At 42.2% G+C, this 14,531-nt stretch overlaps 1 protein-coding gene across 1 annotated transcript in view; it reads left to right on the top strand.

Moving 5' to 3' along the window:
• Positions 1 to 1,896: 1,896 nt before the first annotated feature.
• The window catches only part of LOC136877695 (homeobox protein aristaless-like), an 89,265-nt gene continuing 76,630 nt past the window's right edge, over positions 1,897 to 14,531 (top strand). Inside the window, exons 1-2 of the mRNA XM_067151907.2 lie at positions 1,897 to 2,020; positions 9,862 to 10,144. Coding sequence (XP_067008008.2) covers positions 1,897 to 2,020; positions 9,862 to 10,144 — 407 coding nt within the window. The remainder of the gene's footprint in view (positions 2,021 to 9,861; positions 10,145 to 14,531) is intronic.

Below are 14,531 nucleotides of genomic sequence, written 5' to 3'. Positions count from 1 at the left end.
GAGGGTCCCATACACTGGAACCATACTCTAGTTGGGGTCTTACCAGAGACTTATATGCACTCTCCTTTACATCCTTACTACAACCCCTAAACACCCTAATAACCATGTGTAGAGATCGGTACCCTTTCTTTACAATCCCATTTATGTGATTACCCCAGTGAAGATCTTTCCTTATATTAACACCTAGATACTTACAATGATCCCCAAAAGGAACTTTGACCCCATCAACGTAGTAATTAAAACTGAGAGGACTTTTCCTATTTGTGAAACTCACAACCTGACTTTTAGCCCCGTTTATCAACATACCATTGCCTGCTGTCCATCTCACAACATTTTCGAGGTCACGTTGCAGTTGCTCACAATCTTGTAACTTATTTATCACTCTATAGAGAATAACATCATCCGCAAAAAGCCTTACCTCCGATTCCACTCCTTTACTCATATCATTTATATATATAAGAAAACATAAAGGTCCGATTTGAGTACCTAATGAGAAGGTTGTAAATATAGTCTACAAAAGCGTGTTGTAAGACACGAATATACTTGTGGGCCACATTCATTTTACCACTTTATCATAAATCTGTACGAAGAACGGAACTATGGCTGTCCTCAGCGGAAACTCAAGGGACCAGAATTTTTTTCGCTGTATACGGGATTCTGGTTCATAAATTACATAAAAATCATAAGTGCATACCTCTGTTCGATAATCCAGCAGTATAGTTACATGATATCGTGCGGTAGTAGATACAATAATGACTCTTAATCACACACTTATGTGCACTAGTTCATCAGCTCTAACACAAATCTGTTTTTACGTAGAACTTCTCCACTGTGCACAGTAGAACACTTGAAATCTTTAGTATCTCGTGACCAGAAATATTCATTTCAGGCAAGAAATCAGTACAGCCCTCCGAACCATCCAGCGCCTGCTTACAAACTCTCTCTCTCTCACTGGTCACAACCATTACGCATTAACACATGCACACATCTAAAGTGTGAGGGGAGGTGGAGAAAACGGAAGTACGAGGATATCTAGCATGAACGAAACACACGTGGAGGGGAAGCTACTTGTTTCCCTGCCTGCCCACATGTCCCACTGGCTCGACAATGAAGGGAGAGGGGAATGAAGGGAGGAACGACACGCCTTCTTCAAGGCAACAGACGTAGTGTGTATGTCAACTCATTGAGGGTCAAATTCTCCTGTTTCTTTGTAATTCTTATGTGCGAGGTCTGGCTGAAATGTTAGCGGTCTCGCAGTGACTTCATTATCAAATGGCATCGCGCTCAACCACTGAAAGAAAGAATGACCCTTATTTTCGTCAATATAGGCCATGTTAAATACTGCTACTACTGCTAATAATAATACTAATTGTTATCCTCAAAAACCAAAGTAAAAATAATCTGGCATAAAATAATTATGATTATCAGGGACGCAAGGGTGTTTGAAAAGCCGTTCCGATGAAGATGTTGTCAGCGCTGATCAAACAATTAAATGCCATATATTGGGGTGGGATTACATCGTGCACACTTCATCGCAATTAAATTACAATTAATTGTTTTCCTTGATTAGGAAAAGCTAGTATAGCCAGAGTGTTTAACCACAGAAACATCTTAATTAGGTCCCGAAAAATGGTGCTGGGAGTGACCTCTGAGTGCGCAACGTCGCAAGCCACACCTCCTGGAAGACGAACACGTGACATTATCTTAGTTACTTCCTCTTCATCCTCAGTGCTGGCCAAAATCTTCGCTCAAACGTTACCTGTTTCCTTTTCCAATCAGAGTTCTTGTGACCGCGTTTGTACAATATAAAGGTTAGTCGGAAATAACGCGAACAGGGTATATGAGAGTTAGAGGGTTGGACGTACTGATAAATAATTGAAAAACGATACGAACACAATGCTGTGGCTAGAAGCAGACGAAGATGATCCATCGTATCACATTTTAACAGAGGAGGATGTCGTTGAAAGTGTAAGCGCTTCTGCAATCTATGAAATGCATCAGTATGACCAGGATGAAGCAGGTGATATTATTAACCCTAAGTCAAAACTTTGTGAAATTAAAGACCATTTAAACATTTCAGGCATCTGCGTCAGTTAATTATTAAAGAAATTAATGTCAAAGGAAGACAACAAAAGGTTATCAGTTTTTTTTCAAACCAGTAAGCGTGTGAAGTGTGGCTAATGAAGGTGTGCCTTAATTGCAATGTTCTAATTCTTTACTAATGAAATGGAGTATGGTTTTTAGTGCCGGCATGTGTCCGAGGACTTCAGCTCGCCAGGTGCAGGTCTTTTGATTTGACTCCCGTAGTCGACCTGCGCGTCGTGATGAGGATGGAATGCTAATGAAGACGACACATACACCCAGTCCCCGTGCCAGGGGAATTAACCAATCATGGTTAAAATTCACGACCCTGCCGGTAATTGAACCCGGGACGCCTGTGACCAAACGCCAGCACGCTAACCATTGAACTATGGAGCCGGACCTAATTCTGTACTGCACTAATTATTCTGTATTTCGTAGTGCCTCATACTGTATTAGGGACTGCCTGGCTGAGGCGGTAAAGGCGTGCTCGGTTCGTCCGGAAGGACGTGGATTCGAATCCCCGTCAGGAAGTCGTAAAATTTAAGAAACGAGATTTCCACTTCCGGAGGTGCATATGTCCCTGAGGTTCACTCAGCCTGCACAAAAAATGAGTATCAGGTTAATTCTTGGGGGCAAAGGCAGCCGGGCGTAAAGCTAACCACTCTACCCCATCACGTGCCGTGGTTAACAAGGGTGGAAGCCTTTACCTTCCACTCCTCCAAGGGCCTTCATGGCCTGTACGGAGGTGACTTTGCGTTTTTAATACTGTATTGAATTATATCTTACATTTAAAATACTGTACACGTTCTTTTTACTGAACAGAATGTTTAAATATGTACCTTGGCTCATTTCATATGTTATTTTGTTTAATCCGGACTTCCATTAATTCGGACAACTTAGAACCTCAGTTAGTCAGGATTAATGAGGTTCTACTGTATCATTAACAGATTAGAAGTGAACATTTAAGTCGACAAACTCAACGTGCAGTAGGGCCTAGATATTCTTCGGATTGGATCCCATCAGGAAGTTTTGCAATTTAGAAACAGCATCTCTACTGCAAGAGAGACAGAAGACCATGAGGTTCCATCAGCCTACAAGAAAAATTAGTATCTTGATGATGCTTGTTCTTGAAAGGGGCCTAACATCGAGGTCATCGGCCCACAAAATTAGTATCAGTTCGCGGGGTCGGTCCCGGGTGAGGTACGTAGCAAATTTTTGAAGGGTGGTCAAAACTTTTGGAAATCCATGTCATTGTTGAAGGTAGCGCACTCAGTGTCGTCCGATTGAATTAAATACACCCTTTTACAAGAACGGCCCGCTAGAATTCCGCTTTCGTTGTTAAATAGCAGCAGAATCAGAATGTCGAGATTAGGCGGGCCGCCTATATCACCCTACCTCCGAAGGTCTGCAATTCCTTAGCTCGGCATACGATTATTATTATTATTATTATTATTATTATTATTATTATTATTATTATTATTATTATTATTAGTATTTTTCCAGTGGTTTAATGTCGCACTGACACATCAGAAGGTTTTCAGTGACGTAAGGTCCGGCTCCATTGCTAATTGGTTAGCGTGCTGGCTTTTGGTCCAGAAGCTCCCGGGTTTGATTCCCGGCCGGGTCGGATATTCTAACCATCAATGGTAATTCCATTGGATCGGGGACTGGGTGTTTATGCTGTCCCCAACATCCCTGCAACTCACACACCACGCATGACACTATACTCCACCACAATAAGACGCAGTTACCTACACATGACAGATGCCGCCCACCCTCATCGGAGGGTCTGCCTTACAAGTGCTGCACTCGGCTAGAAATAGCCACACGAAAGTATTATTATTGTTATAGTGACGTAAGGAGGGAAAGGTCTAAGACAGGAATGGTAGTGGCCTTGGCATTAATTAAGTTACAGCCCTAGCATTTTTCTGGTCTGAAAATGGGAAACCATGAAAAGCCTTCTCCGCAACTGCCGACGGTAGGATTCGAACCCACCATCTCCTGAATGCAAGTTCACAGTTACGCGACCGTAACGATGCGGCCAACTCACGCGGTACTTTACATTATTATTATTATTATTATTATTATTATTATTATTATTATTATTATTATTATTATTATTATTATTATTATTATTATTACTTCTCCGTTAGTGTCTTCTTGGAACCATGTGCTAATTTCAATGTTTCATCGCTTGTTGTTACTTCTTCTTCCTACAATACTCTTCATCTTCACCCTGTCTCATTTTCCTGCCGTCGGACCATTTCGAGCCTGTCTTCTTTCTTTCTTTCTGACCTTGGAGTCCTTCCGTTATTGACAGTTAGAGTACTTTCTAAAACTCTCTTTCTCTCTATGTGCTGCTGCTTCTTCTTCTTCTCCTACATTGTTTGTTTCTTGACTTTGTGAATCCACTTTGTTGTTGACTTCTTGTTCCGAAGATATTTCAAGATGTGTTTGGATAACCTGTTGCCATCCATTCTGTATCAATGTCCAAAGAATATCAATCTCCTCTCCTTATTGTTTCCGTTATGTTTTCTATGTTCCTATATTATTATTGTTGTTATTATTCCTGGATATAAATAGTACCAGACATAGGACTAACTTTGTGCCGCGGTTACGGATCGTGGAAGCCTCCACATTCCATTCCTGAATGGGATTCCATGACCTTCATAGATGTGGAAGAAAAGTGTCCATGTAATTATGCATGTGTTGTAGTCAGCCTCGTTTTGTAGGGATTGCGAGCCTGTTTCTTGCTCGGAGGTCCCAAGTTTGGTTCCGGGCTAGGTCAGAGAATTTTTTTCCTGTATCTGAGGACAGGTTCGAGATCCACACAGTTTACGTAAGAACAATTTAACGGCGAGATAGCGACTGTGTCCTTGAAAGCAAAGATTAACGGCCGAGAGGATTTGTCGTGCTGATCACGCGCACCTGCAGGCCTTGGGGCTAAGCACTTGCCGCTTGTTAGGCCAAAGCTCATCTGGTATCGGTGCCATGGCTCTTGTTTATTTTTGTGAATGCATTGTAATTTCATTGCTAATGTAACCGTATTTCTTTCCGTGAATTCCGGTCGCAGTTTCTTACTTTTAAGTCCACTGTAATTCTCGGACAGTCTGGCGATGGATCCTGCTGTTGATTAGTCTGTCTGCACATTCCTGGAGTCGTCTGTTAAAGAGATGTCTAGGATAGTATTTCACCCAGAATACTTCCAGGGAGAAAGCAAGCCAGGAGTTAGCTTTGCCATTGGCCGGCGTCGTGTCCTCGCAGATAACCCGTCCATTAGCGCATCAAGAAGCCAGACAACGCAAGAATGACAAAAATTAAGATCTGACCTGACTAAAAGCCTTTCATTGTTTGATGGGAGCTGCACCATTGTTCTGACACTCTAATTTATGAAAATTATTTTAATTTCAACAACTGCACACTTAATGATAAGAACACTGAAAGGCAATTTATTGCAGCGATATGGGCTTTTTGCATCGCACGAAATGTCGTTGATGCAATTGCTGTAATCTACCTGCTGAGTGGAACTCAGTGTCTCCACCGATGTCAAGCGACATTTACGAGCAATTTGTAGCAATAAATACTGTAAAACGTACGAGATACTTCAATATAAAACAAAATGAGTTAATTCCCAATGAGAAATTAAAGTGTAAGATCATTGAAGTATCAATTAGGATACTGAAAAATCTAGCCTGTTCCTGTTTCTTGATTAGTGAAGTAATTTTGCAGCTGTCACATCGCAAACCAGTTTCAGTTTCATTTACAGTATGACTGTGATATGCCTTTGCTGGCGAGATGTAGTGTTTACAGTATGGGCCAGAATAAATTTGTTCCTTTCATTGACCTGTTCTAGTGTCATTATTGACTTTGACAATATGAAAGTGACCAGGTATGAGCGATGCTAGTAATAATGCCATTCCTCATGCAGCCAGTCCCTGTTATGAATGGTATAAAAACATCGCTATTAGGGTCGGTTGGTGCATGCATTTGAGTGGGGTTGGCATACTGTTAAGTACAGTAATAGCAACTTCTGGCTTGGTGAGGAAAGCAACGGAAACTACCTCATTCCTCATTTCCCTAGTATGCCTAGACGATCTATGACACCTATTGGCGGAGCTGTGGATGATCAAACCAGCCTTCGGGCTGAATACGCAACATACTGGGGGACCCAAAAGTCGGTTAACAGTTGACGAGATAATAGTTCACGCGATATTGGCGGTAGAGAGGTAATAATTGACACACATGATTGGCATGACATGGAGTTTTATTGACACCAACAGGATAACAGATGGCGCTGGACAGCAAACACGTCAGTGATGCCTCATGAGACCCGTGTACAGTATAAAACGAGCTGTCTTGAGAGAGGGCATCAGATGCGCCTACAATCACGGCATGTCATGACTGGCCTCCCCGATCCCCTGACCCCAATCCCTGTGATTATTGGTTGTGTGGTTACCTGAAGTCGCAAGTCTACCGCGATCGTCCGACCTCATTAGAGATGCTGAAAGACAACATCCAAAGGCAATTTCTCACCATACCTACGGTATACTGTACAGTGCTGTTCACAACATTGTCCCCCGAATACAGGTACTGTATTGTTGGTGAATGACGATCGAGATGTTGAGCACTTGTTATAAAGTATATCATCTTTGCTAAACCTCGATTATTATGCTAATTATTGCTTGTGTATCTTATGCAGCACCATCTGTTGGTCATTTTGTGTACTTTATTTTGGTGTCTAAAGCCTCATGTCATGCCAATCATGTGTGCCGGTTATTACCTGTCTACCTCCAATATCCTGTGAAATATTGCCTCGTCAAATGTTAACGGACTTGAGGATCATCCTGTACATACATGACTGTGATAGTATGACAGCTCCTGAGGTATGGTCTTGCTGAGTAATGACATTCGGAGCATGGCTAGTGCATCCGAATGCTATGAAAGTTGCTACTACTGAGAGAGTTAGCCGTGCAGCTGTGAGATTGCATTCGGGAGATAATGGGTTCAAACCCCACTGTCGGCAGTCCTGAACTTGATTTTCCATGGTTTCCTATTTCCATACCAGGCAAATGCTGCGGCTGTACCTTAATTAAGGCCATCGTCGCTTCCTTCCCAATCCTAGCCCTTTTCTATCCCATCGTCACCATAATTCTAATAGTGGTGGTGGTCATTACTGTATTAAGAGGAAGCTAGTGGCTTTACGTCGCACCAACACAGGTAGGTCTTATGGCGACGATGGGATAGGAAAGGTCTAGGAGTTGGAAGGAAGTGGCCGTGGTCTTAATTAAGGTACAGCCCCAGCATTTGCCTGGTGTGAAAATGGAAAACAACGGAAAACCATCTTCAGGGCTGCCGAAAGTTGGATTCGAACCCACTATCTCCCGGATGCAAGCTCACAGCCGCGCGCCCCTAACCGCATGGCCAACTCGCCCGGAATTAAGAGGAAGTACAACTAGGCAACCATTCCGTATATAACACTAATCAGAGAAAAAATATGGAAGGGATCCGACATTTCGAAAATTGATGGTATCGGCCAAAGAAAGACAAGGGCCACGAAAGGCGTGAAAATCAAAGACTCCGTAGCCCTCGGAAGCCTAACAGCGTCGGGGTCGGAAAAGAACAAGAGTTGACCAAGGAAGGTCGGATAAGATAGATGAAAGTGAGGAGCCTGGGACATGTAGGCCTAAGTGGAAGCAATGCAAGGACTCAGCTGAGGGCCCCGTGGTCGCCAACCCCACGCTCCCAAGTAAAGAGACCCCAGGGCCCCTTTTATTAACCTCTTACGACAGGCAAGAGATACAGTGGGTGTTATTCTACCGCCCTCACGCACAGGGAGAATAAGTCGTATAGTCGCGGCGATCAAATTAGGTGGGGCAGAGAAATTACGCTCTTACGAGGTAATGTAGCAACTAAATATTGGACTGTGTAATATAGAAAAGAGAACTACTTTATAGAGTAGCCTACGTGCACCTGGAGTGGACAAGTTTCTACTAGACAGGGCTGCACGATCAGTGTTGCCAATCCGTGCTCAGAGGTGAGCGACTCTCGACCATTTCCCATATCTGTCAACAGCGCAGTTTTCCTCACCCACCTAATTCAGTGGCCGCAGCTTTACCTGTGTCGGTGCAACGTAAAGCCAATTGTAAAAAATAAAAAAGGTGTTACTCTTACGGTTGATTGCGCTGCAACAGCACTTTCTTACCCATTGAGGAAAGCAATGGCAAACCATTTCACTTATATTCAAGACTTTCGAGTCCTTATAGTTTTTGCAGTTTCTTCAGCATTCGAGCTTGAGACTCAACAGACATTAGCACATTAGCTCCCTCTAAGGATCAGTGCTAGAGTTCCGGTCTCCGAGGTACAAGTTCGCGGCTTCAAACCTGGCAGATGTAGTCGGATTTTTGAAGGTTGGAAAAAAGTCCATTCGATACTCCATATCGCACGATGGCGGCACGTCAAAAGATCTCTGGTGCCACGGTTGGTTTACACCCGACAAAATTCATTTAAAAAAGCAGGAATAGCGCGCTTTCGATGCGATGTTACCAGATCCTCAAACTGAACAGTCAATACTAACGAACTGAAACACTTGGCAACATTTTAACCGAGATAAAAGAAATGTACCTACTTAGAATATTCCACGAATTTACGTACTAGTCTTCTTATACTGTCATAAAAGCGTAGTAAAATAGTAGTATAAATAAATGAACTAACTTGAATAATTATAACATGAGTATTGCAATCTAAGAAGAGTCTAAGTCCAAGTCCAAGACTTGACCTAATCCAGTTTAAAAATCGACTTCAAATTTGGGCTTTTGCACTTGACAAACGGGAGCGTATTTCTGTTAGAATATGACCATGTTTTGAGATCAATAATGTCCTCTTTTGTGTGTGTAATACAAAGACCTTACATTGCGAAGCACATTGCTTTTTATTTATTTTTTGCTATTTGCTTTACGTCCCACCTACACAGATAGGTCTTATGGCGACGATGGGAAAGGAAAGGCCTAGGAATGGGAAGGAAGCGGCCGTGAATCAAAAACTCAAAGAACTATTATTACTGCACTAAAGTTAGTATACTATAAACCTTTACCTCTCTGTCGAAATCGCGGTCTAGAAAGCCAAGAATAACGGCCGAGAGTATCTTTCGTGCTGACCACACGACACCTCATAATCTGCAGGTCTTTGGGCAGAGCAGCGGTCGTTTGGTAGGCCATGGCCCTTCGCGGTTGGGTCTAAAACTTCCCATATTATAGCTATATTTGTCTGTTTTGATGTACCCCCTCCCTTTCCATCCCATTTTCATTTTTTGTGCCCCTCCCCACACCTCTTATTCCCAATCGCCGCTGCTGGCTTAAGGGAGACAATCCCAACGGGAAACAGCATGCCTGGAGACTTCAGGAGGCAGCCCCTCCGCCAAGCTGTGGGCCAATAATTTGCAAATCTAAAATTAAAGTATAAAAAAAAGCCAGCAGACTTTGTTGATCCCCTATGTCCCACGAGGGGCAACTAAAATTAAGTCAAGAGTGAATCTTAGAGCCATGTGCACCTTCATAAGTGGAAATCTCGTTTTTAAAATATTTTTCGACTTCCTGACTGGGAATCAAACCCACGTCCTTCCAAGTGAACCGAACACATCTTTGCACCTCGGATAGGCAATCTCTGAAATTAAAGAGGATAATGAAGTTTATTTTTGGCAAATCTCCTTAAATACCACATTGATTATTCTTGTTAAGAATGTGATGTCAGTATGTTGATGGTTGTCATTTGTTATTGTTTCAGACTACTCCAGTGTGCCGCCTAGCGAGTCCCCCGTGGCCGCCGCCGAGATTCCGACGCCCGCCCCCGAGCCGATGGGCGTGTCGGAGGAGGGGAAGCCAGGGGCTGGCGGGGAGGAGCCCGTCGCCCCCGCTGACTTGGGCGCCGACAACAACAGTGAAGGGGAGCTGGACGAGTTCGCCCCCAAACGTAAACAGCGCCGCTACCGAACAACCTTCACCAGCTTCCAGCTCGAGGAGCTGGAGAAAGCCTTCGCGCGTACTCACTACCCGGACGTGTTCACCAGGTACTGTACTTGTTGCCTTACAAGTAAAATAAACCATAGGTCAGAGGCGTCCAACTTCAAAAGGCCAGTAGATCACAACTGTGTCCAGAAATTGAGAGATAGGCTACAGTGTTTGAATTTTTTAAATGAGACAAAACATATATATTCATTATATAGCTTACTGTTATGGTTTTCGGCGTTCGGTCTGCAAGTCTCTGTGAATTTACTAAACGCCTCCACAATCATATATTTGTAAGTAGCTATTTGGTCTCGTTTAGGTTTCTACCTCTTATCTTTAAACTGATAGAAATTGAGTATACCCGTCGCCGTCTGGTCTCCCTCTACTTCTCTTATCCTTCGTGACCGAATCTAATATTCTCCTAGGTAACCTCTTCTCTATTAGCCGCACATGGCCCAACTACCGAAGTTGGTTTATGATTACCAATTTATACATTGAGTTCATTCCTAACTTGGCCCTATCTCCTCATTCCGAATATCCTTCTGCCATAGTTCCCACCTGTTTGTACCAGTGCAGCGACCAATCTTGCTACTTCTAAAGTATGAAGAAGACACCCTGAGTCCACCCAGTTTTCACTCCCGTAAAGAAAAGGTTGGTCTTGAAACAGACCGGTGTAAGGATAGTTTCGTCTGGGAGCTGACTTTCTTCTTACAGAATAATGTTGATTGCAACAGCTGTGAACTCCCTGCATTACCTTTGCTCCACTTCGATTCAACCTCATTTGGTATATTTCCATCCTGGGAGAATACACATCGTAAGTACTGGAAATATCTACCTGTTCCAGTTTTGTACTCCCGACCTGACATTCATTTCTCTTGAGTTTCTTCCCTGCTGACATTATTCTAGTCTTGAAAATGCTTTCATGTCAAGCTCACTGCCCCTGTTTTCATGTTCCAAGATATTAGATTGCAGGCTTTCAGCATAATCTGCCATTAAGACCAACTCTTTAGCATAGGCCAAATTGGTTACTACATTTCCTTTTAACTGAATCTCTTCCTGCCACCTTATACCTTTCGGTAGTTGATCCACGTACGGTATACTATGAACAACGAAGGTGAAAGATTACAGCCTTGTGGAACCCCTCTAATTACTGTACCTTGAACGAAAAACTCATTTCATCATCAATTCTCACTGCATGTCAATTGTCAACAGAGATGAGAAAATTACTATCAACAGAAATTAAATTTAAAATTTTGTAGATGCATTTCACAAGAAAAGAATTTTAAAAATAAGTTTGAAAGTCTCTTATTTTACTTTCTTCATGTACAGTCACTACCAGTAATTCGGTAATCTATCGTCTTCATATTTCCTTAAGAAAGAAGCCATACGTTCCAGTGTCGAATGTTGAATGTAACTTATCGCTTTTGCGTCTGCCGAACACACAAGTTCATTATAAATATTACACTATAACGTACCTGTAAAAAGCATTATTATTATTATTATTATTATTAATTATTATTATTATTATTATTATTATTATTATTACAGGTATCTTATAGTGTAATATATTTTATATTTATTTATTTATTTTGAACTTGTGTGTACAACAGACTGAAAAGCATATAAGTTACATCTTTCGTCTCCACACTCGGTCATGCAGAGTTCCAGATGCTATGGTATTCATAACCTTTCTTCAATCTTCTTTTTCTGATAAGGTCGCCGGCGCGAGCTGCGGTGCATTTACAGATCTAGCCCAGTTTTACGTCCCGATGTCCTTCCCCTCCGCAGCACTATATGGAATTGCGGACTGAACTCACTACTGCATGTTCTGTGGTGGTTGCTAAAGTGATGTGTCTTGAGCGTATAGAAAGGTGTTTCTTAGGACAAGCACAAACAACCGGTCCTCTAATTAGAGGAATTAACTAGACAATGACAAAATTCCGAGCCCAATCGGGAATCAAACCCGGGGTCCTCTGCACCACAGGCCACAATACTGACCTTTCAACCAAGGAGTCGGACATAACCTTTATTGAGTAAAAATGAAGTAATAACCAAGAAAGCGAGCATAATTACTGTAAAAACACAGCTCAACAAGTAGTTTGAGACCGTTAATAGAATGCCCGGCTTAGATTACTGGTGAGTCCTGCTGTTGAAAGGTAGGCCTCGCATGCACCAGAAAGAACCACGCGGAAGGAGCACCTGCTGTCGGTAAAACAGCTCTCTGCACTGGCCTTGGCGGTGAAAGGTAATTTTCAGCTGAACTCCGCTTAATTTGATGTTTCCGTTGCCTCTTTGTTTAAGGTCACGTTGGTAAGAGCCGCCGGCCATTTAAACAAATGACTGGAGACCTAATTTATGTCGCTGCTAATTGCGAATTGTATTGCATTGTTTGTGTTGGTAATTGGAGTAATAAGTTAGCCTTACTTCCTTCCAAGGCTGTACAACCGCTTTTAATTGAGTAATCACAATTATTGTGTCATATCTCCTCCACGACATGTCGATCACCACGCCCTACAGCTCAAGTAATCAAATTACAGTTAGTAACCGAGTCGTTAATTCAAAAAAACGATATATGTGTGTGTCGTTCAGTGTACGAGAAAGTAAGCTCGGCTGGAATATGGGTAGGTGACATTTTGAAATTAACACAGCTTTTGTAATATTTCAGAGAGACGAACTAAATTTCGGCACACACATTTACAACATGTGGGTGCTTTTCTGACCTTTCTGACTCTTTTTACTCATCATGTCTTAATTTGACTATAGGCCTACTAGTGGTATTGGTTAATGCATTAATCCGGAGAGCACAGTATTTGCGTTTGGCTACCCGAGGGTGATCACATCTACAGGTCTTCCGTCTCAGTAGAATAACGCCATTTTGAGAAAAAAACTGACTATTTTTAGCAACTTGCTTTACATCGCAAAGGCACAGATATAGGGCTACGATGGGATACGAAAGGCCTAGGAGTGGGACGAATGGGCAATGGTTTTATTTAAGGTACACCCCAGCATTTGCCTGGCGTAAAAATGGTAAACCAAGGAAAAGCATCTTCAGGGCTGCCGACAGTGGGGGCCGAACCCACTTCTCCCGAATGCAAGCTCACAGCTGCGCGCCTCTAACCGCAACTGTCTTTTAAGGCAAATTATAAATGGAAATAATACAGTATTAAAAAAATATATATATTTTTATAGAAATTATTATTATTATTATTATTATTATTATTATTATTATTATTATTATTATTATTATTATTATTTTTAATATTATGCTTCAGTTGGAAACCGAAGTTTCTCTCGTTAAGCTAATGAGGACGTTTATTAATTGACTGCCCCTGGAACCGCTGCTGCTCCGGCTTCCTTTTAGAGGAAACTCCATTTCAGTGTAAAGTATAATTACAGGTTGCCACAGCCTCGAGGATAATTACTTCTCCCATCTTTCACCGGCTACAATACTTTCACACTGAACACAGCCCTGAGCTTCGGATGCTACATCATTCACATGAGGGAGGAACAGAAGTTACGTATCCTCAGCCGTTGTGTAGGAGTTAGCCTACTCTACTTATACCTACATAATATGAAAGAAGTCCCCTTGGAAATGGATGCTGCTGTCTTCAAACATTTGAAGACTAGATTGCGACAGTACTTGTTGCCGTGGAAACCATGGCTTTGTTGCCCTATTAAGTCTGCAGGTACGTTCGGCAATCAATCAATCAATCAATCAATCAATCAATCAATCAATCAATCAATCAATCAATCAATCAATCAATCAATCAATCAATCAATCAATCAATCAATCAATCAATCAATCAATCAATCAATCAATCAATCAATCAATCAATCAATCAATCAATCAATCAATCAATCAATCAATCAATTAACACTGATTTGCATTTAGGGCTGTGGCCTTGGTGCTAGTTTCCCTAGAAATTCTTTACATTGTCTTTTCTTAAATGATTTTAAAGAATTTGAAAATTTATTGAACATTATTCCAATCCGTAATTCCTCTTCCTGTGGTGACAGGAACTAGGTCTAAATGCCAGTGCTGCTGGCTGTCGTACGCTGAGTGTGAGATTTTCGCTGATGTTTTTGTTGGAATATTTAATTTCATCCTATCAGGAATATATTTTCTCCGTATATTAACTAATGGCGGGTGCTAAAAATAAAGTTGTTCATAGTGAAGGGAGAGAGATAGCAACAGTGCATTCACTGTTTATTCTCTCACACACTTTCTGCTCTCTTAACACCAGATGACGTAATTAGCACTTCCCGGGTGATCGGCGGTTGCAGAGTGGACTTCGGCTGGTCCGACAGCTCTGCACTCCGACCGACCAACCGAGCAGAGGAGGGGTGGTCACGGCTGTGCCTTGGCTCTACGCCTCTGCATTCGGGAGACGGAGAAGGGCTGGTCCCCACCGTGGACTGTCCTGAGAATGGTTTTCCGTTGTTTTCCAT

This window comes from Anabrus simplex, chromosome 7 (genome assembly GCF_040414725.1).
Source record: "Anabrus simplex isolate iqAnaSimp1 chromosome 7, ASM4041472v1, whole genome shotgun sequence".
Taxonomy (NCBI): Eukaryota; Metazoa; Arthropoda; class Insecta; order Orthoptera; family Tettigoniidae; genus Anabrus; species Anabrus simplex.
Note: the sequence above shows the minus strand (reverse complement) of the source record. Positions and strands in the feature narration are given on the sequence as shown.